Raw genomic sequence first — 23807 nt, 5'->3', positions numbered from 1 at the left:
AGAACGTTCTATTTTTTTAATGTTTATTTATTTTTGAGAGAGAGAGAGAGACAGAGAACGAGCGAGGGAGAGGCAGAGAAAGAGAGGGAGATACAGAATCCGAAGTAGGCTCTATGCTCTGAGCTGTCAGCACAGAGCCCAATGTGGGGCTTGAACCCACAAACTGTGAGATCATGACCTGAGCCAAAGTTGGACGCTTGACCAACTGAGCCACCCAGGCGCCCCATGGAACATGCCTTCTATTAGATCAACTCCTACTGGCCTCATGGGACTCAGCTTTGTAATATCTGGGAAGGATTCCCTGAACACCAGTGTTATTTGTTACCCCCTCTGCCCAACGGCTCTAGCGGAGAATGCCTCCCACATGTGCTGTGCAGGTCACTGACTAAGCCTGACACCCTGCCTGGATCACACATTCCCTGCACCTTACAGTTACTGGGTCCCTGGTGCTGTGGCTAGCAAAAGTTCTAGATACTTTGTATCCTGCATGAAAGGATAACTAGAAATACAGCTAATGAACTCATAGTTGCATAAGGTGTTTAATAAAAGACTCAGATGCAGCCCTAAAAAAGTGCCATTAGCTAAAAGACAAAAGGAACAATAAGCTATGTTCTAACTTTGGGTTCAAATGGGTGAAACCTTCATAAAAAGCATGACCTACTGTTCAAATTTTACAATGATCAAGCCCACAGATTAGGCAACCCCATGCCCTTGGATCTCATGTACCGAAACACTCAAGGCAAGCTTGAATGTACTTATGGTGGCTTCCTTTGTTGTAAAAGCAAGAGACTGGGAACAACCTAAATATCCCATTATCTGTAACAGACGTAAATTATGGCCATGTCTATTTGGCGGAACAGCATGCAGCAGAGAAAAAGAAGGAAGGGGATTCTATGCACGGAAAAGATCTTCATGATACATTAACTGAAGTAGAGTGTAAGGTACCAGACACTGTATGTTGTTTCCCCACATTAGTGTGGTTTTTTTTTGAGACAGGGAGAGACAGAATGCGAGCAGGGGAGGGGCAGAAAGAGAGGGAGACACAGAATCTGAAACAGGCTCCAGGCTCTGAGCTGTCAGTGCAGAACCCGATGTGGGGCTTGAACACACGAACCACGAGATCGTGGCCTGAGCTGAAGTTAGACGCTTAACCGACTGAGTCATCCAGGCGCCCCTAGTATGTTTCAAAAATATGCATGTGGGGTGCCCGGCTGACTCAGTTGGTTAAGCGTCAGCCTCTTGATTTCAAACTCAGGTCAGGATCTTGAGGTTCATGGGATCCAACCCAGTATCAGGCTCTGCACTGAGAGTTCAGAGTCCACTTAGAATTCTCCCTCTGCACCTTCTCTACTCTCTCTTGAAAGGAAGGGAGGGAGAGAGGGAGGAAGAAAGGAAGGAACTTAAAAATAATATGCACATATATATCCACATACATGGATTTTTATCAGAAGGGCACAGAAAAGAAGCAAATGGTAAAGGTGGGTCCTGGAGGGAAGGCAGGGGAGAGGGTCAGAGGGAGCTGGTGTCCACAGAGTATTCTCTTTGCACTTGCTAATCCCCTGTGCACAGTGCTTTCAAAAAAAAATGTTGAACGAGGGCTTTCTGGTGGTTCTTCTTCTATGACACGTATGTATGCCCAAGGAACCAGACTGATTACCCTCCCTTCCCAAAGCTGAACGGATAATAAAATATCAATATTAGCTTCCCATCACCTACCGTGATCTTTTTGTGGTCAGGAAACTCAAGGCCAAAATAGTCCCCTTCCACGAGGTTGAGGTGGCTGCAAACCGCATCCAGCAACACCTTCCCGGGGGCTCTTTGCTGGAAACAGAGACAACAGGAGTCACCGCTCTGCGACAGGCAGACCTGAAAACCAACCACAGCTCCCACCTCTTCATTCCTGAACCTTCCGGCCCTTCTCAGCTTGCCACGACCCACCTTCAAGAACCCTGACCACCAGGCCCCTGACCGCACACCTCATTCCCAGGCTGTTTTCACACTTAGATGATAATTCTCGGCCATTTTCTCCCCATCATGGTCCCAGGCACCAGCCCCTTTTTGGAAATACTTTATTTTTTAAGGCCGTATTAGACTTACAGAAAAGTGGAGAACAAGTTCAGACAGTTCTGACATAGCTCTTCTCACTACACGCACAGAATCCTTAGTCTTAATCTTGCATCAATGTGGTGCATTGGTTACAAATGTTGAGCCGACACCAATACATTATCATCACCCTGAGTCCACAGTTGATATTACGGTTCACTCCGCATTGTACAGCTCTATGCTTCCTGCCAAACATATAATATCGTGCACCCTAACATACAACATCATGGAGACACCATGGATCAAGGAGGAAAGTTTCACCATCCTAAGAATTCACCATGTGCCACCTCGTCAACCCACACCCCCTTCTCCCAACTCCTGGCTACCGCTGGTTTCACTTCTTCCAGAAGGTCATAGGGTTGGAGTCATCCAGTATGCAGCCTTTTCAGATTGGCTTCTTTCTCTCAGGTTTACGCACATAGGTCCCTAGATGTCTTTTCGTGGCTTCTTAGTTCATTTATTCGTATTGCTGAATAATATTCCCTTGTGTGAACGCGCCCAGGTTATTTACCCATTCACCCACTGAACGACATCTTGGTTCACCCAAGTTTAGGCAATTACGAAGAAAGCTGCTAAAATGGGCCTTGAGGAGGGCACTTGTTGGGACGAGCACTGGGTGATGCATCATGGGAATCGACTCCCCAAACCAAGAGCACACTGTACACACTATATGGTGGCCAACTTGACAATAAATTATATTTTAAAAAAAAAAAGAAGAAGAAAACTGCTATAAATATTTATGTGTGGGTTTTGTGTGGACCTAAGTTTTCAGCTCGTGATTCTGTGTCCATTTTGCGGAAGCTGAACCCCCGTCCGGTTGCCTTGCCCTCCCCCACGCATAAGGCAGTAATTCTGGCTTTCTTCCTTACATCCACCTACCACTCTGTGCGAATTCTCAACCATCGCACCCACATGGAAGGTAAGGATGCATTTTATTAATCTCGGTATCCACAGAGCCTGAAGACCAGCCAACTTTGAAGGGAACGAATCAATGAATAAAACTTACTCATTCCACAGTATTATATATGGTTAAGTAGACACAAGCTTCTCTCTCCAATTAAATTCTGGGCTACTTTGTACTTCATCATTATTATTGGCCAGCAAAGCACCTGGCACTCCTCAAATGCCTGCTGAAATCAATACTACATGTGCATTTTTTTTTTTTTATTTCTAGGAGACAGAGAGAGAGAGAGAGAGACAGCGTGAGCAGGGGAGGGTCAGAGAGAGAGGGAGTCACAGACTGAAACAGGCTCCACGCTCTGAGCTGGCAGTCAGCACAGAGCCCGATGCGGGGCTCGAGCCCATGAACTGCGAGATCATGACCTAAGCGAAAGTTGGACGCTCAACCGACTAAGCGACCCAGGCGCCCCTACACGTTCATTTTCTATGTGCAGAACTGCAGGGAAAGAAACAGGATACAGAAGACCCCGATTTCTACCCTACATGCCATGGTTTTGTCTTCACTGCCTGGTGGATTCCTAATGACCCGCTAGTAAAATGGATCCAATTCCACCACACGGATCAAATGCTGGAAGAAAAAGGTTTAAAAAAAAAAAAAAAATAGTCCTCTAGTTACTTCCTTTATACTTTCACCTTCCCTCTGAGAGGAGCAGAGCATTTTAGGAACCAATTAGTAACAGGAGACCAATGGTCAGGAAGAGCTAGAGCCTGATGAATACATTGATGGGCATGTCCGTTCGCCTGGCCCAGCCTGGTCCAAGGAGCCATCAGAGATGCTTTGGTGTCCAGCGATTAAGCATTTTTTTTTAAACAGATGCCACTTTATATACTCTCACGTTCCTCATCACTGAAATCCAGAAGAGAGAGTTATCCGAAGGTGTGCAGTGTTCTCCCTGGACAATCCCAAACTCAGCAGGCTCTTTGAGTGCCTGGTTTAAGGGTCTCTGGTGGCATCATTTCACGTGCACTGTGGCAGGAGTAATTGAAAAACAGTAACGTCTAATAAAGAAGGAAAAGACAGGCACCTGGGTGGCTCAGTCAGTTGAGCATCTGACTCTTGATTTTGGCTCAGGTCATGATCCCAGGGTTGTGGGATCAAGCCCTCCATCAGGCTCTGCACTGGGCATGGAGCCTGCTTAAGACTCTCTCTTTCCCTCTGCCCCTCTTCTCTGCTCAAGCCCTCTCTAAAAAAATAATACAAAATAAATAAAGTAAAAAGGAGGCAAAGACTTCACTTTCATTCTCTAAGAAAAATCATCCCTCCTTTACTTCCTCCGGTGAGTTAGCTCCAACAGTCTGCCCCATCATTCAAGTCTCGTCTCTAGTGCATGTTTCTGAACTTCACGCTGAAAGTAATTTTGTTCAAAATCACATCACAGTATGTACCAAGGATGGTGGGATTGGTTGCATAGCACTGTGAATATACTTAATGCGACTAATTTGTCTACTTACTGGCTAAAATGGTAAATTTTATGTTACATATATTTTATCATGATAAAAAATGTAGGGAGGCCTCAGTGGCTTAGTCGGTTGAGGATACGACTCTTGATTTTGGCTCAGGTCGTGATCCCAGGGTCGTGGGATCGAAGCCCACGTTGGGCTCCTCGCAGAGCATGGGGCCTGCTTAAGATTCTCTCTCTCCCTCCGCCCCTCCCCCGCTGGTGCGTGTTCTCTCTAAAACAACGACAGCAAAAAAAATGTTTTTTAAAGATACAGAAAAGAAAAAACAAAAAGTAACTGAGGATGGGGTTGACATCTTTAAATAACTAGAGAGGGTGATGTACAGTACAATCTGGTTCAGCTTCTTTAAGAACAAGAAAACGAGTTCTTAGAACATTAGATCTTAGAAAAATATTGAGGGGCAAGACCAGCTCATGGAAGAGTGGCTGTGAAGGCCTGGATCGCATGGGCAGAGTGAGTGAACAGCTGCGTGTGCACACCCAACCTCTGCTAAGATTTCTCTGTGCAAAGCGCTCTTTTCCGGGTTTGGCATGAAATGACCACTGCTGGAGTAGTTGCAATGTTTGCGTCTGGGGCAGGCTTTGTATGAGAAGCCAGTGATGGGGTTCAAAGAGCTGTAAAACCATGAGCCCTTCTGCTAAAACAAATCTAGAAATAAGCTGATGAAGTATGAATGGGGGCAGGAGGCAAGAGCATGGAGAAAGTTACCAGAGCACAAAGCAGAGACCCTGAGAAAGACTGAATCGTAAAGGTATTTTCTCAAAGGGGAACTTACTTTAGGCACACACAGAATTCGGGGGCGCCTGGGTGGCTCAGTCAGTTAAGCGTCTGACTCGGGCTCAGGTTGTGATCTCACAGCTGGTGGGTTTGAGCCCCATGTCAGGCTCTGTGCTGAGAGCTCAGAGCCCGGAGCCTGCTTCGGATTCTGTGTCTCCCTCTGCCCCTCGCCCCTCGCCCTCATACTCTGTCTCTCTCTCAAAAATAAAGATTAAGAAAATTAATTTTAAAAAAAGACACACAATTCTATTTAATGCTACACAAGCTATGTTACACAAGGAAGGGAAACCAAGAAATTTACAAATCATTTGAAAACCTATATATGTCAGGAAGTTTAACATGGAAAGGATCTTATGACAAATGAGCTTGTTAAAGATCACCAGGTGTTTGTGTTGGAGGGGAGGAAACGGATCTGAGACTCTCACAGCCCCTCAGAAACTGCCAATCTGGCTAACCCCACACTCAGCCAGTCTTGATTCAAGTATTCTAGACATGTGTGCCTCAGAGAAAAGACACCAAATAGTAACTGCGTGTTTTATCCTGGAGAACAAATCAGCAATTAGTGAAACTACATAATCACATTTTTCTTATTGGCTACTTTTAATGATGCTCCAAAAGGCATTTGAATTTTAGCCCAGTGCACAAATAATGTTACTGGTTTCAAACTCGGTGTCCACGTTGAGGTTCTCTATTTTGAATGGGCTTTTCATAGAATCCTGTAAGAGCACATTTTAGGAGGAGGTTTGCATTCTTGGAGAATGTCTGGCCACTGAATACTGAACAACAAATAGTATGAACATTCATTCACATTTGGCTGTAAGTTACTCAAAATTGTGAATCAAAGTTGCTTTAGTTTATTGTACCTTTAAAATATATCTATGCCCTCAGGCTATTTCTATTACATAGAGTTTTATGTGAGAGTGTTTTTCTTCTTTTCCAAAAGAATAAAGACAATTCTTTCTGGGGGGATGGTATTTTCCTCTCTCTCCCTAATTCCTTGAAGCATCTGAACAAACGATTTCCCCTACTTGATATAAGCTAAGGTTCTAACCTCTCAAAAAACAATCTCATAGACACAAATCTGTAAAGATAAACTTTGACCAGGTTTTAAAAATTTGCATCTGCTGAGGTTTCAGAAAGCTGTTTCTGGAAATGATTTTTTTTTTTTCTGGTTTAGGATTAATGTAACCATGACAACCAGGGCATAGCAGAGAATGGCTTCTCTCAAAGGCCTTCGACCCCTTTTCTTACCAGTAATACCTATTAGAATATTATTCAAAGTCCTAATAACCCACTAACCCTCGGCAAGTCTAACCTTAGGGCATTAGAATCCTGCAGATTCCCTCCTGGCTCTTTGCTAGAGTTTGACCAGGTGGGGGGTTGTACTATGCTGGCCTGAGGGGTCGTGCACAGGAGTCAGGGCTACAGACAAATAACCAGCTAAATATATGGTAAGAATATATGGGAAGGGGCGCCTGGGTGGCTTAGTCGGTTAAGCGTCCGACTTTCGCTTAGGTCATGATCTCGCAGTTTGTGGGTTCGAGCCCCGCGTCGGGCTTTGTGCTGACTGCCAGCTCAGAGCGTGGAGCCTGTTTCAGTCTGTGACTCCCTCTCTCTCTGACCCTCCCCTGCTCACACTGTCTCTCTCTCTCTCTCCTAGAAATTTAAAAAAAAAAAAAATAAATATATGGGAAGTGCTGGGGCACCTGGGTGGCTCAGTGGGTTAAACATTGACTTCAGCTCAGGACATGATCTCGTAGTTCGTGGGTTCGAGCCCCACGTCGGGCTCTGTGCTGACAGCTCAGAGCCTAGAGCCTGCTTTAGATTCTGTATCTCCTTCTCTCTCTCTGTCCCTCCCCCATTGACGTTTGCGAGCGCGCGCTCTCTCTCAAAAGTAAATAAACATTAAAAGTTAAAAAAAAAAAAGAATATAGGGTAAATGCTATGTTAGGGAGGGAGGGAGAGAGCGTGCGCTCTCTTCCTAGCAGAACACTAATCCTATTTGATTGGGGCTTCACCTCTATGGCTTCATTTGACCTTAATTACTGCCTTACTCTAAATATGGTCACAATAAAAACTAGGGCTTCAGTATACGAATTGAGGGCGGGGGAGCATAAATCAGTCCTCAGGATGCGAGTCATGATAGGACTGGAGATACTATCATCTCTCTCCCAGGATCAATGCAAGATCAAAACTGTGATTGCAAAGTGGTTATTAGCCAAGGCCCTGGCACCTAAGAACAAGCTCTCAATTACCGCTGCTTCTACTGCGAAGGGAAAACATTAATTTATAGAATTAATGGCAGGACTATTTCAGAGTCTGTGTCTCCCTCTCTCTCTGACCCTCCCCTGCTCACGCTGTCTTTCTCTCTCCTAGAAATGAATAAAAAAAAAAAAAAGAATTAATGGCGGGAGCGTGAGTTGACATCGAGACGGAGGACCTGTTTTCCAACCCCCAGACGTGCGTCTGCAGTGTCACGGCATACACAGCCCAGCTACCAGCGTGCCGCCTGCGAACGTCCCCAGGGGCAGAGGCCACGCCGGGGTCCCTGCTGCAGGGGATTCAGAAGAGCACACGTGACTCATGTGCCCGTCAATCACCTGCAGGCCTCGGTAAGCCGCAGGTGCCGGTCCCGGAGGCGCGGGGTGAAGTCCAAGGACCCGAATTCCCGGGCTCCCAGGGCTGCCGCTGCTGCTGGACAAAGACTGTGCTTTGAGTAGCAAGGTGCCAGTCACGTCGATGAGTTGCTACTGAGTGACCTGTGGGTCCTTGACACGTGGGGCAGGCAGGCTGGCGCTGGGGCGTCTCACTCTCACTTCTGTGGGAGGCTCACATGGAGGTGAAGCTTGAGAGTCAACCATAGCCCCCCCCCAAAAAAAAAAGCCAAACCCATGCATATGGGTTGAACTGTGCCCCTCAGAAAGATATGCTGAAGTGCTATCTCCCAGGACCTGTGAACGTGACCTTATGTAGAAACGGGGGCTTTGAGATATAATCAAGTTAAGATGAGGTCGTCAGCAGGGGCTTTAACCCGATGTGACTGGTTCCTTATAAGAAAATGGTGTGAAAACAGAGACACTGGGAGGATCCGATGTGACCACAGAGGCAGAGACTGAATGATGTGGTTATGAGCCAGGGAGCATCAAGGATTAACAACCTCCCTCCCTCCCCAGAAGCTGAAAGAGGCAAAAAAGGATTCTACCCAGAGACCCAGAGGGACCACGGCCCTGATGACACCCTGAATTTGGACCTGCAGCCTCCAGAACTGTGAGAGAATCAATGAGTTGTTTTAAGCCTTCCAGTCTGTGGGACTTTGTTACCGCAGCTCTAGCAAACTTATACAGCCACCGACGTAGGGCTGTTACTCCCCTCGTGGCCACAGTGGGGCAGAGGCAATGCAGTCACAGCCAGCACGGTCCCTTTGGAAGAAAGAGCCTACAAAGAAACAGCCCAGTAAGTGGATTTGGAAGAACATAAAACCCCCGCCTTCAGAATTTCTCTAACCTGATAATCAAATACATTCAGCAAGTGCTAGACTCACGGAAGGTAATGAATCTTTCTGGCTGTTAAAAGAGGTCCCTCTTTTTACTGTGGTTGCTCTAGATGGGAGTGTTGTTCTAGAATTGAAATCTTTTTTTAAGAAATATNCCCAACCCCAGCAGCTCGTCAGGGGCCCCACCCCCTCCTCCCCCCTCCGCACACAGCCGGCAGCTGCCAATGAAGCAGAAGTTCAAGGAGAGTACAATTTGAGAAATTCCACAGGAACCCACCTAACTGTCCATAAATGCATGTTTTTCTTAGACAATTTAGCACAAGGCCACTGCCAGACAGAGCTTAATATAAACGATGGAAAGAATGTCAGTCTGTGGCTAAATATGGCCGACTGAACACATGTGTCTCCACTATACCCAGAAACCCCGCTTAAAAAAGAACAGTGAAAGGGTGGGGGGAAAAAAAAAAAGGAAAAAAAGAAGAATAAATTCACAGAAAACAGAGAAAGTGAGACAAGAGACAGCAAGTGAGAGATTCCCCCCAAATTCTAGAAGATGGCAGACAAGGATGCTAAAATCTAATTACAGAGCAGAGGGGACAGTCTGCGAAAGGGGAGTGGCTACCTTACACAAAACCCCGCAAAGGGTCAGAAATGGGAGAGGCCAGGTACTTCTGATAATTCAGGCTGGAGGAAAACACTTGTTAAAACACTGTAATTTGTATCCCCATATAGCTTAGAGTTTATAACTAAAGAAAATAAAAAGCCAACAAACCAAGAAGGTTATAATAAGGAGTATTTGGATGACAAGAGCTCTTAGCAATATAAAACATACCGCAGAAATAAAATTTCACTGGAAGAGTTTAAAGATACAGTTGAAACCCCTTAAAATGAAACCTCATGGCCAAGAAATGTCAACGAGACAAGGACACGGGCATTTATGGGCTCAGTTCGAGAGTTCCGACCTGTGGACAATGTGACATCTAGACCGATCCAAGAGCAAAGCAAAATTATGCAAGCACAAATGTACGGAAATTCTCCGGGACGAAAGGGTAGAACTTTCTAGATTGCAAAGGGCCGGAGAGCATGTCCCAGAATGAATGAGCACTATGCACTTCAAGGCAACCACCTGGGTAATTATGGAACCCCAAAAGCAGAAAGAATATTCCAAATGTTATGAGAGAGAAGCAAAGTATGGTGAGTCATAATCAGGGCACACGGGAAGCCATAACAGTGTCCCTGCCATTTCCCCTTACGGGACAACACCAATAATAACGGCCGTATGAACAGCTGGAGTCAACAAAGACACTGGCGGCCAGATGCAGCTCCCTGGGACTCACCCTGGGGACGAGGGAACACTTTCTTTGCACACCTGTACCTCCCTAAGCTATAGGCCCTGAGGCATTCCAGGCAGAAGGACACAGACTTGCCAAGGTCATCCTGGACTTGCCAAGGTCACACCGCCTTGCTGTGGAGCTGGGATTCAAACCCAGTCCTGAGCATCTGCTCCTAACCACTGAGTACCAGAGTCTATTTTCTCTCTTATCCCTTCAAGACCTATACTTGTAATTTTGAGGACTTAAATCATCCTGGAGAAAACTTGCTGGTAAAACCAAGGGAAGAGGCCGATGCTTCACAAGGGCCACAGCTTGTGGCACCAAAGAGGGTTGGGAGGCCACGTGATAGAATAGAGTCAACAGGACCACAGTATGACATGCCCCAGCATGAGTGAGTGTCACATAAGCCGAACATCATCTTCCACTGCAAAGGCAGGACTCCTTAGGCTACACAGAAATCACACAACTGAAGGGGGGGAGGGGTTTCTCATGCTGTTTCTCCGGCCCTCGGACGACGTAGAGAGACAGCATAATGTAATTATTAAGAATACAAACATTCGCCTTCTTGCAAATCCTGGATCTCCGCTCCACGGCAGTGTGTCCTTGGGCAAGTTACTCTCTCGGCCTCGGGTAGCTCTTCTGTAGAATGGGCATAATGACCAAACCACTGTAAAGGGTTGCAGCGAGGACCACGTGCCCTACAATACCCCAAATGAGTAGGACGGCATCCAGTACTCAGTAAACTCTACCGGGTAATAACTACGACACTGGGGAGGGGGTGGGTGGGAAATGACCCAAAAGCCCAACAGGAAACAAGGCAGCAGCCTCATCGACAGGCAGTGTGATCACCAGCCAGCGCGAGAACAGGAGCTGCAGCTTTAAAACCAAAGCCCGGGCGCTGGGACAAAGCTTTCATTCTGGGAGAATGTAGCTAAACGTTGAGGCCTGCCCATCTACTTGTCCACAAACACGGCGATTCTTCCTCCCTCGGTGGCTCCAAGGGTGGCCGCAACTGTCTGCGCAGGCACACTGCACTCCTTGTTTCCCTCCGCACTGAGCCCCAGTGATCAGGATGCTCATTAAACACACTTCAGATTGGATTTCAGAGTTCCGACTCCAGGCTGGGAAGAGAATGGGTGCTTTCAGCTCCCTGACTGCAATTTAGCTACGTTATAACCACGGCGTCATAGTACAGAAGTCACTCCCCTTCTTCCCTGCCATGGAGACTTGACGTGCGCATGCACGGTGGAGGCTTTCTAGTGCTTCCTTGCAATCCCACAATGCAGTGAGCAAAATATGAAACATGTTTATGCAGAATTAGGCTTTTCCTAGTGCTACGTTCCTCTGCCCCTGACCCTGAGCAATCTGTTGTCTTTTGATCACTTTCAGAAGTAGATGAATAGGGGCGCCTGGGTGGCTCAGGTCATGATCTCCCGTCTGTGGGTTCAAGCCCTGCATCGGGCTCTGTGCTGACAGCTTAGAGCCTGCTTCACATTCTCTCTCTCTCTCTGCCCCTACCCAGCTAGAGCTCTGTGTCTCAAGTATAAATAAACATTAAAAAAAAAAAAAGTAGATGAATAAAAAATCCTAAAATTTATCGAAACAATCTTGACTTTAAACAAAATATCCATTAGCCAGGGAATAAAATATCACACAAATAATGAATAAGGCAAGTACACACCAGATCAAGACTACTCAAGGAAACCATTAGACCTTCCTCAGCAACAGAAAAATGCTTGCATTTTCCTTATATCTATTTAGTCTGGCATCTTTCTCCTTGGGCTGAGTGGTCTAATTAAGCCTCATAAGTACATTCAGGGCATGGAGGCTGAACTTTCTCAAAATACACTTGATACCACGTACTTAGGTTCTAAAATTATTATTCCGAAGTAAGATGGAGAGTAAATACTGTATTGAATTTAACTTCGCATTTGAACAGAAGGGTGAAGACTGTAATGCAAAGCCATAGAAGAGCATGTGTGATTCCAGGTTCTCATCTCTCTTCACGTGCCGGCACATTTCTTCTACCCTGTTTTTTAAACACAGCCTTCCCCCACAAGAGCCAATCCCCAAGGTCCTTGGACAGCCTCCAGGAACATTAAATGAAAGAAAAATTATTTTAAATATTTACAGATACTTTCCACAGAAAATATTTTTAATGTTCTACAGCTAGTGGGGAGAATGGGAATGTTTTCTCATCCTGAAAAAGGGTTTTTTTTTTTTGTTAGATTTTTTTTTAAGTGGGGGGGGTTCAGGGGAGAGGGGTAGAGAGAGTGAGAAGATCTCAAGCAGGCTCCATGATCAGCACAGAGCCTGATGTGAGGCTCAATCCCACCACCGTGGAGTCATGACCTGAGCTGAAATCAAGTGTTGGATGGTAAGCCAACTGAGGCACCCAGGAACCCCTGAAAAAGGGTGTTTAAATTATTTCTTATGCATAAGGCTTTTAAATTAAAAATATATACACTGAAGTGTGAAAATACAGCTTTCAGGACACTAAGAATTCTCAGCTCTGTAGTCCCCAGAAAACCTCCCAAATAGTACTATTCACTTTTCATTCATTTTCAAGTACTTTTCAGGTTTAATATCCTATGAAGCACCTGAGAGATTGGGGATATGAGTGAACTCTGCCTCCAGGTTTGCATATCTTCGTGAGGGCACTTCTATATAGATTTCTTCAATGACCACCGTGCAGTACTATAAGTGTGTTTTAGGATTCTCTTACTTTATTGTAATAATACTGTATATAATATATAGAACGTACAAAGTATGTGTTACCCAACTGTTTGTTATCTATAAGGCTTCTAGTCAACAGTAGGCTAGGAGTTAAGTTTTGGGGAGGTCAAAAGTCATACGCAGATTTTCAATTATACAGGGGGCTGGAGCCCCTAACCCCCACATTGCTCAAGGGTCGCCTGTACTTCTTTTCCTTTGAAAAACTGCAAAACTCAGATTAAAGCAAGCACAGAGCCTCCAGACTTAGGGAAAAGAAACTCACAAGTATATGACAAAGGTAACAGAAGGCATCCAACAGAGACAGAAAGTAGACTGAGAGTGGAACAGTGGCTCCTGGGGGCTGAAGGTGTAGGAGAGAGGGAGCGTTATTGTTTCAGGGGTAGAGTTCAGTTTGGGAAGATGAGGAGAGTTCTGGAGAGGGCCGGTGGTGATGCTTGTACAGCAGTGTGGATGCACTTAATGCCACTGAACTATACACTTAAAAATGTTTAAGATGGTGAATTTTGAGTTATGCGTATTTTACAACAATGGGAAAATATGGGAAAATATCCAAAAGTACTAATAATCCGCTACAGGGATGGGCAAAATGGGGAGAGGAAAGGCCTTAAAGACAGTATTTTAATTAAAAAGTATACATTATGATTATAAAGATAAAAGAAACCTAGCTTTTAACTCATTTACAACTGATGAAGCTATTACTACTAGGTATAAAAATGTGTGAGGGGCACCCAGGTGGCTCTGTCGGTTAAGTGCTTAGCCTCGGCTCAGGTCATGATCTCATGGTTTGTGAGTTCGAGCCCTCAGTCTGCACTGTCAGTACAGAGCCTGCTTCAGATCCTTTGTTTCTCTTTCTCTGCCCCACCCCTGCTCACGCTCTCCTCAAAAATAAAATAAAAACATTTTTAAAAAATGTGTGAGACTGCATTTGGGAGCAGCACAGAATGGCGAGGGGGGGCGGTGGGGGGGAGGGATCCAGAGTTGTCAGGACAGAACTTTGACACTTGACTTGTCATTTACCAGCTACGTGGCCCAAGCTAGTTACGTGGCCTGGGCACTGACTGTCCCATCTGGGTAATGGAATAATGATACCCCTTAAAGAGGTGGTTCTGAGAATTCAATCAGGTTGACACATAAAACGCCAGGCACCAATCCAGCACACAGCACAAGGCTTTATTTGTAGCTGACGGCTTTTCCAAGTCATTTCTAACTTTTGGTAGCTATGAAAACTCCCTTAAGTAGTTTTAAGCCTTACTACAAATAAACCACTGTAAAATAAAACATATACTTTGTTATATTCCAGAATCATCTGAGGAGTGGTTGAGAAAGGAAATAATGCAACTAAGGGGAAGAGTGGGGGGCAATCTACATGATGGATAAACCAGAAAACCCTAAAAAGCACAAGAGTTCTGTGTGTCCACTGTTGATGATGGGTCCCTCTTGCCAGCAACGTGCTAGAGTAAGACGAGATACAAGCACATCGACCCCAGATCTAGGAAAAAGCAGCTCTAGGTAAATATTCAGCAAAAGTATAGAGAGCACATCCTACTCTACTAGACAGTATGCTAGAAAGACTGGAAGAATGTGAATTAAACATATTCCTCCTTTAAGTTATCAGACAAGCTCCCTGGGTATTAATAAACCACAGTGCTGATGGACAAGATCGTTCGTTAAGCATGGTTTACGTCAGGTTCTTTAAGTTATTCTAAACCTCATAGAAAGAGATGCTGATCTGGGCAGAAACTGTTTCCAGAAGCGAACTCCAGCATCGCAATGATTTTGAGGTTCACCTGGAAACTAGAAATCATCCACACCCTCTAACCCCATACACACCCAGAGTCTCACATGCACGGAGGGTTTGGAAGAGTATCCCTCAACAATTCTGATTCGTGCACACAGTCACGGTCCTTCACGGTACTCAAGATTCTAAAGCCAATTTGAGAATGTATTTTTATTTCAAGACATTGTTCCTCAAGGAATGGACATCTTCCAAAAGCCAAAGGGGAAACCACTCTGGAAAGGCCAACCGCAGGGAAAACGTTAAAAGGGAAATAATAAAGGATGACATTCATTGATGAGGAAACACGTTGGACTGTGCCTCAGAGTACAAGTCTAGTCACGTGACCGTCACACACAGAAACACCTACAGGAAGACACAGTGAGGCCACGAAACCGTCCCATTGCCAATGCTAAGTGGCTACGTGGCTTCTCTGCCTCATCACTCATTCGGCTTTGATGAGTAAACTGAATATGAGAAATAAAAAGAGGAGCTGTGTTTTTTCAAATGTTGCTCAGAGAATATACATGGTTGTGTGGGCTACTGCTCCTGAAGCAGTGCTCTGGAGTTGTCCGGAACTTCCGTTTCCTTTTGAGCTGGTTCACTAGTTTACTCTTAGGCGATTATTTCCAAATCTGGTAAAAAGAGTATCTTGGAGTTAGCATGTTGTGTTGATAATTCAAACTGAGTTTCGGTTTTTGGCTCGCTTCCAGCCCCTCATTACAAAACCTCAAAGTAGAACATCCCAGCAATTAGCTTCATTTTTATGTAGTGTTACCAGTGCTCAGAGTGAGTGGTGGGAAAATGGAAGACAGATGTAAGATATATAATAAAAAGCATGAGTATAGATTACATCTTTGGAATAAAATCCTGCCCCGTAAGTTGGGCAGCCCACAGTGCCCTAGCATCAGCACTGGGAGAAAAGCAAAAGCAAGTAGGAATGATCTTCAAAAACAATCCTCTACGGTTTAATAGCACTCAAAACCTTCGCCTGCGGCGGCCACACAGGGAAGGATGCGTGTGGCTGAAAACGGAGCGTGTTCCCCTTGATCCAGGGTTTGGGTTATTCACAATGACCACATTCTGTCAACAGTGTGCACTCAGTAAATGCACTTTGTATCAATTCATAAACAACTGCGCTAGTGCTAAAAACAAATTAAAATATTGGAGAGCAATAAGCACATCTTTTAATTTAAGTTAATTATTTCTAATGTTTATTTATTTTTGAGAGAGAGCATGTGCACAAGAGAGGGGGAAGGGCTGTAAGAGAGGGAGACACAGAATCCGAAGCAGGCTCCAGGCTCTGAGCTGTCAGCACAGAGCCTGATGCAGGGCTCGAACTCATGAACTGCGACATCATGACCGGAGCTGAAGTCGGACATTTAACCAACTGAGCCAGCCAGGCGCCTCAAGCACATTTCTTTAAAAGAAGGCTCCACATCCACCATGGGGCTTGAACTCATGACCCTGAGATTAAAACCTGAGAGATGCTTAACCAGCTCAGTCACCAGGCACCCCACTAAGAACCTTTTTGAAACAGATTCTGTCACCTGTTGAAAATTAAGTATGCCTTCATAGAGGAAACTGAGTTTACAGGTTTACCTAGAACTGGATAGTTAGACTCTGTGCTGGAGCACAGAGGCAGGAAAATGATTTGGTTTTGAAAGCTTATAGTGGCTTTTCACGGTCTAATTCCTTAATCATGCAAGATGATTTTAACATGTTTTCAACAGTAATGCTCAAAAGAAATGCTCATGAAAGCGTCCCACACATGTGGGTATATGCCTGCACTCTACGTCACAAGCCACTGTGACAATTACGTGCTGTTCTCTCCCCCTTGATGGTAGGATTAGCCCAAACTGAACGGAGGCAGAAGAGAAGACTGGGCGATGAATCTGCTTGTAAAGGAAAGGAGGGAACAAACACAGAGCAACAAGGAGTAGAATGGTGGTTATCAGGGCCTGGGGGAAGGGGGGATGGCAGGGCTATTTAATGGGCCCACAGTTTCTGATTTGCAGGATGAAAAAGGTCGGGAGATCTTTTTTACAACAACACGAATATGCTTAACACTATCAACGTGTAGACTTAATTTTTTTTTAATGTTTTATTTATTTCTGGGAAAGAGAGAGAGAGAGAGAGAGAGAGAGAGAGAGAGAGACAGCATGAGCAGGGGAGGGTCAGAGAGAGGGGGAGANGATGGTAAGTTTTATGTGTTTCTAATCACAATTAAAAAAAAAAAAAAGCAAAGAGGACTAAATCTCTAGATCTGAGGCTGTGAAAACTATCTTTCCTTAATGATACTACTGAACAAGCTGATTTATGAATTTCATGGAATAAGAGTATATAAAGCAGAAACAGAACATGACAGGGGTGCCTGGGAGGCTCAGTCGGTTAAGCATCCGACTCTGGATATCAGCTCGGGTCATGATCTCACAGTTTGTGGGTTTGAGCCCCGCGTTGGGCTCTGCGCGGACAGCGCAGGGCCTGCTGGGGATTCTCTGTCTCCCTCACTCTGCCCCTCCCCTACTCTCTCCCCCTTCCAAATAAATAAATATTTAAAAAAACCCATGACAGGCAACGCACATGCATGTCAATGTTGCTCTGCCTGTGTTCACTCATTACTGAGTAGAGGGAACCGTTTGTGACTGTGTCTGATTTTCATTCCTTTTCCAGAGCAGCCACCTACTGCTGGATTAGCCAATGGAAAACCTTCAAAAGCATTTATTATATCATTAGTAGCTCCTTTTTAACTTCTTAACTCCATGTGCCTGGAAGCCAGTCAGGCGAGAACGAGAACCGACACACACAAAGCCCTGTTTTCTCTGCCGAAAGGCCCCGTGGCTGCTTCGGGGGGTCAGGAACACAGTGCAGCTTTGAGAGCCTGGCGGTTTCAGCTTTTTCTTTCTTTATTCCCTTTCTTTTTTAAATAGGAGCCATAACTCTAACCAACAGCTGCATTGGCCAGCCCCTCCCTCCTCTGCCACAAATTCTTTCTGTAGGACAGTTCTATCAAGACCACACGGGAAAAGCTACAAATACGCAGATAAATCTTCTTGAGAAATCTTCCCAGCGTGTGTTCCAGAAGGTGCTTCTCCAGTTTATCAATGTCTTTTCATGCACACGTGTGACTATGAACTAAGGCACCGATTCTGAGGTCCCAGGTACAAGATGGATTAGCAAGATGGGGGAAGGCCAGGCATTTGCCCTGGACTTGGGAATGCAACCCTCTACCCAGGAGTCAGCCGCAGGTCAGCAGTGCGGGAGCCGGAAGTGGGTTGATAAGACTCCTTATTCCTGCAACCATCAGCCTGCCCTGACTTTAATCAGGAAGCCAAGGAGGCAGGGAAGAGCCTCTATTTTTAGGAACGAGGCATGGATATCAAACACCGGGAACAGCACCCAAGAGACAGAGAGCCAGTAACGAAGGTCAACAGTTTTATTAATCAACTGAGTGGAAAGCTGAGTGTGAAGATGGCTCCGGTGAGGTTACAAACAAATGAAATCTACATTCCTAGGAGTGCTGTTTTCAGTACTCATGGGAAGACGGTTGTTGAAATACAGGAAGGAAAGAATTTCTCCCATTTTGGCATCATGTGTGTAAACTCAGCACCGCTGTGCCCTAGACCGAATGTCCTCCCCGAATTCACATGCTGGAATCTAATCCCCAGTGTGATGGTGTTAGGAGGCAGGGCCTCCAGGAGGTGATTAGGTCATCAAGGTGGAACCCTCAGGAATGGGATGTGTGCCCTTCTAAGCGAGATCCCCAAAAGCGGTCTTGTCCCTCCCGCGATGTGGGGCCGCAGCAAGAAGACAGCCATCTCTGAATCAGCACTGGGCTCTCACCAGCCAGTGCATCCACTGGCACCTTGATCTTAGACTTCCCAGCCTCCAGAACTGTGAGGAATCGATTTCTGGTGTTCATAACCCGCCCAGTTTATGGCATGCTGTTATCGCAGCTCAAACCAACGTTTCTGGTGACTGTACCAAAGCAAATTCTACGTTAGAAAGAAGAAAAGTGGGGGGGAGAACTTCACTCATGTTATGTGGAGCCCCGCCATCCATGACTACATGTGCTATTGTCCTTCGGCAGACAGATTAACTGCTGTAGGGAAGGATTCAGGAAGAGAGGTAAGGGACATCTAGATTTAGCAGGGCCAAGAAACAGGAACCTGCCAAGAAACTTTACCATTAGAAAACGCTAATTACATCTAGTTCTTCACTTCATACGGATGGCACAGGAAAGCAGACCGGGGACCATTCCAATGACAAGCAGTGTGGCTGATAATGGAGAGTCATTCTCTTGGTTCAGTGAGTGGATACAGGACCCGGCTGGGGCCCAGAAGACTAAGGAGAAGTAGAAAGTTACAAGAAAGAGTTTTAGCTTAGAGAAGGAATATTCTAAAATAAAGAACAGTCAACAGCATAACTGTTTGTCTTGGAAAGGAATCAGCTGTCCCTTCCAACAGGGTTTAAATATAAACAGGGTGACTGAGAAGATGTTGGCTCTGAGAAGAAGGTTTCTCTTCCTACATCATGGCGTCGCCTTCTCCCCACATCCCAGATGTCAGTTCTTGTCCTNTCTCGGGTGCCATCAAATGCTGAGATGCTGTGATCCGCTGGGAAAATGGAAAATGACTTGAAACAACACAGTACAGTAGCTTAGAAGGAATAAAACAGATCTATAAATTAGTGGTGATCTAGATGCATGTGTGGGTTTCTAGGTAACATGCCCACAAATTATTTGCACAACACAATTTATAGGTGGCCTGGCGATCTGTATGCTGCATAAAGATATATCTTACAGGACACGGCTGGTTTCCCACCACGGCTGCTACAGGCTGGCTGGGGAGACCCTTTCCACACCTTCTTCCACTCACAATCCTCTTTCCTGGTAAATAAAACAGTGTTCCATCACTATTTAAAGGACACCTGGAGAAGTTTGCCACTTTATATAAAAAAGAAGTGGGGCGCCTGGGTGGCTCAGTCAGTTAAGCATCCGACTTTGGCTCAGGTCATGATCCTGCAGTTCATAGGTTTGAGCCCCACGTCTGGCTCTGTGCTGACAGCTCAAAACCTGGAGCCTGCTTGGGATCTGTGTCTCCCTCTCTCCGCCACTCCCCTGCTCATGCTCTGTCTCTCTCTCTCAAAAGTAAAAATTAAAAAAATCTTTTAATTAGAAACTTAAAAAAAAAGAAGAAAATTCTACAAGAGGTGACAGAATTGAAAACACATGATATTAAAGAGACACCTGAACAATACCTCTGAAGGTTAGCAGGATTATTACAAAGGAAGTGAAGGAGGAGGAGGTCTATGGTTTGGGATTTGTCATCAACTGGATCCAATTTTGGCCCAGAGGGAAAGAAAAGCAAACGATCAAATGAATTGTTTTTATGAAAAGAATAAATGTCTTCCCCCTTTCCCAACTGAAGAACAAGGTACCGCAATTAATCATAGTCATTTTCACCAACCCTGAAAAGTCGCTCTAAGTTTCTACTTTGATGAACTCCTCAAGGCATCGTACGCTACATCAAGTGCTTTGGGTGCTCACAAATAACATTCCTGAGTCTAACGAGGTATCCTGAAATTCCATATCACATGTTAAGCTGAACCCAAGTTACGTGCCCTGCATCCAACATAATGTTACCGGCTCCATAATAGGCGGGTAGATGTCATTCTTTAGAGTATTTTACTGTCACAGAGACAAACGCTGTATATATACTGTTCTGATTACACTTCTGCAGTATCCAGTATAATCAGTCTCTGAGAAACAGAAAGTAGGAGGATGGTCTTCACCAGGGGCTCAGGGAGGGGAAATGGGGAGTTGCGCTAAATGGGTCTGGCTTGTTTTGCCAGATGAAAATGTTCTGGAGACTGACTGCACAGCAGTGTGAGTGCATTTAATACTACTGACCTTCAAAAATGGTTAGGATGGTAAGTTTTGGGCTACAGGTATTGTACCACACTTTAAAAAAACTGTAGAGTGTATTAGGAGAAAGACAATACCAACCATCAAAGAAGATATGGACCAACTAGCACCGCCGGACAGTATGCTAACACCACTACTTTGGAAAACTGTGAGCAATGTCTAAGCTAACCACGTGTATAGACTCAGCAACTCCATAAACATGCAACAGAATTCCACCCCAAGACATGAGAGAACCCCAAGTTAGGAACAATCTCAACATCCATTGGCAGTAGACTAACACTGTGGTGTTCAGCCATGAGGATGCATACACTATTACCATCGGAACACCACAGATGAACCTCTCCAACATAACGAATGCCGAGCCAAAGAACTCATGCGGAAGAACGTGTATTTGATTCCACTGATCACGAATGCATTTGTATACCCATCTAGGGTACAAAAAAAATCAGGATAGTAGCTATCCTTGGAGAGAAGTCATAATGGAGGTAGGGGAGGGGTCACCACTTCTGGGGGGCTGAGACTCTTCTATTACTTGACTGGGTGGATGATGGACATCACCGGGTAGTACTCATTCCGTGATTTGGGCACGTTCTGATATGAGAATTATACTATAATAATGTTCTTTAGAAGTTACTGTTATAACTTGATAGAATCCATTCACTTCCGTGATTGACCAAACTCCAAGCTCCTGAAATCTGAAACCATCCAGGTCCAGGTATGCTGCTCACCTAGCCAGGTTTTGACGTTAGCGCGGAATCATTCTGACAGCGGTCTGCTGCTCTGCCTCTACAAACTGTCCACTTGAGGCACATATTCTAGATACCCACAGGCCTACTGATTCTTCCCACGTGTCCCCCTAAATTTGATAGCTTTGTCTTGCTGCCATTCTTCCCTCCCTCCAGTGTTGGGTCTGGAGAAGACGAAGAAAACCAGAGCAGCTGATGCTCTGTGGGTTTCTGCCAGGATCACTCCCAGGCTGGGGGGAGAGCGAGAAACGGGCAGGGAGGGAACAGCTCATTCTGGGCCACGTCGCGGCGAGTCTATTTCCTGGTATGAGGTGCTCTGAAGAGAACCACCCTAAGTTTCATGGCAAGCAAAACTAATAAAAATCATGCACTTCAAGGATTTCTAGTATGAACAGAAACTCTGTAACATGATGAGGTTTCCAGTTAGTAGTTCATTATTCCATAATACTTTCCACAGTGTAAGGAGCAATTATTCATTGTTTACCTTCACAAGACTTCCCTACGAGTCATCTTCCCATCGGACCGGGAAGTCTTATTTCTCAATGCTTTACCCCCAAGTGTCCTGAATTGCTTTCACTAGTAACTATCTCATATTCTCTTTCCCATTTGGCTAAGAAATTTCAATGTCTAAAAAAAAAGAGGGGCAGGCATGGCCAATAAACAGAACCAGACAATGCCCTTGCCAAGAGTGAGGAAAGCAGCCAAGAGTCACGGGGGCCAGGACACAGCAAGTCTTCAGTGGATGGTGAGAAACATGGCACCCCAAGGACCCTTGGGATGAGACACAAGCTCATCAGGGCCTAGCCCTTCTAGGGGTCTTTATTGGCCCAAAGAGACAAAGGAAAGAGTTTGGGAAGGACTGATTATAAAGGTACGAGCTGTGCTAGATGCTCAGAAACACACACCAGGGCTGGTCAACAACTTCGGACCACAGAAAACAGACCAGGGAGGGCTTCATCATTTTTTCAGATGATGGTCATTTTTTTTTTCCTTTGGAAGACATTAAAAAAAAAAAAAAAGTGCTGTAAAGGCATCAGAAAGTAGACTCTTTCCAAAAAATGTCAAATCATTCCATCAAGCTATTTAGACTCAAGGAACAAATTGTGAATTTCAGCTCAGTAACAATTTGTAGACGGTGCTAAATGAATCTGAAAACTCTGAATACCAAGGTTACCCAGTACAAAGTAAATCTTACATAAGGAGCAGCAAGAAACTGTACTTCCTTGTCCCTATTGGCCAAAATACACAGGCTGGATTAGATGTGGCAAGATTCCCTCATGAAAATGGGATTTCCTTCATGAAAGACTGGGTGATAAAGTATGGGGAGAACCTGGCTTTTTCTTTCCAAGCCATAAATTACAACACAAAGAAAACTAAGAGCCACCTAGAATCGAGAAAACATCTTCAAAACCAGCACAACACAAAAATTCAAGCTTACAACTTAAATAAAATGAAGGAATGTTTTAGCCCTTAAATCACTTCCTACTACATTGACTGTATCAAGCAACTGTTGCTTTGGGCATAGTTCAGTTGTGACACAGCTCAGAATATACATTAGTTATAAATACGAAAGTGACTAAATTTTCTATTCTGGCCCCTTAATTGCTCTGAAGTTAACTTCCTTCCTTAAAGGCTGGAAAAAAAAAAAAACTTGTCAATCAGAAGACAAAATTATAGAGCTGTGCAAATATTGTCTAAAACATTCTAGAAAAGGTGAGACCTTTTTTCCCTCTAAAGACTGAACAAATTTAACTGCAAATAGTAAAAGTTTAAGGTTTTTTGTTTTATATCTAATGGTAAAATTAGTCTTAATTAAAAAAAATTTTTTTAATGTTTATTCATTTTTGTGAGACCGAGAGACAGAGCATGAGTGGGGGCAGAGTAGAGAGAGAGGGAGACACACCCTCCAAAGCAGGCTCCAGGCTCTGAGTTGTCAGCACAGAGCCCGATGCAGGGCTTGAACTCATGGACCATGAGATCATGACCTGAGCCGAAGTCAGGCACTTAACCGACTGAGCCACCCAGGCGCCCCTCTTAATTTTTTTATTTGAAGACCTGGTTTTCTAATTTCCTTGAAAAGCAAAAAATGAATAACCAAAGATGTGTCAACTAGAAAAACCTTCAAAGATGGCCTTCAAGAATTTTCCTTTAAAATGGAGACATCCAGAAAGAACAGATAAACATGTTAATCAAAACAAGTATGTAATATTTTCATGTGTTAGGAAGAGGCTAGAAAATATTTAGGCATAAATTCAATATATTTATTGTTGATATAATAATAATGGAACACTTGGGGTGCCTGGGTGGCTCAGTTGGTTAAGCATCTGGCTCTTGGTTTCAGCTCAGGTTCTCACATCTCACAGTTCGAGAGCTCAAGCCCCATTTCTGGCTCTGAGCTGATGGTATGGAGCCTGCCTGAGATTCTCTCTCCCACCCCGGCCCTTCCCCTGCTCATGCTAATGCTCTCTCAAAATAAATAAACTTAAAAAAAAAATAA

The 23807-nt window shown here is 44.8% G+C and overlaps 1 protein-coding gene across 1 annotated transcript in view; it reads right to left on the bottom strand.

Moving 5' to 3' along the window:
* The window catches only part of FARP1 (FERM, ARH/RhoGEF and pleckstrin domain protein 1), a 220885-nt gene that overhangs the window by 89669 nt on the left and 107409 nt on the right, over positions 1-23807 (bottom strand). Inside the window, exon 2 of the mRNA XM_077753961.1 lies at positions 1717-1821. Within this exon, the coding sequence (XP_077610087.1) occupies positions 1717-1821 (105 nt within the window). The remainder of the gene's footprint in view (positions 1-1716; positions 1822-23807) is intronic.

This window comes from Crocuta crocuta, unplaced genomic scaffold (assembly GCF_008692635.1).
Source record: "Crocuta crocuta isolate KB4526 unplaced genomic scaffold, BGI_CrCroc_1.0 scaffold31, whole genome shotgun sequence".
Taxonomy (NCBI): domain Eukaryota; kingdom Metazoa; phylum Chordata; class Mammalia; order Carnivora; family Hyaenidae; genus Crocuta; species Crocuta crocuta.
Note: the sequence above shows the minus strand (reverse complement) of the source record. Positions and strands in the feature narration are given on the sequence as shown.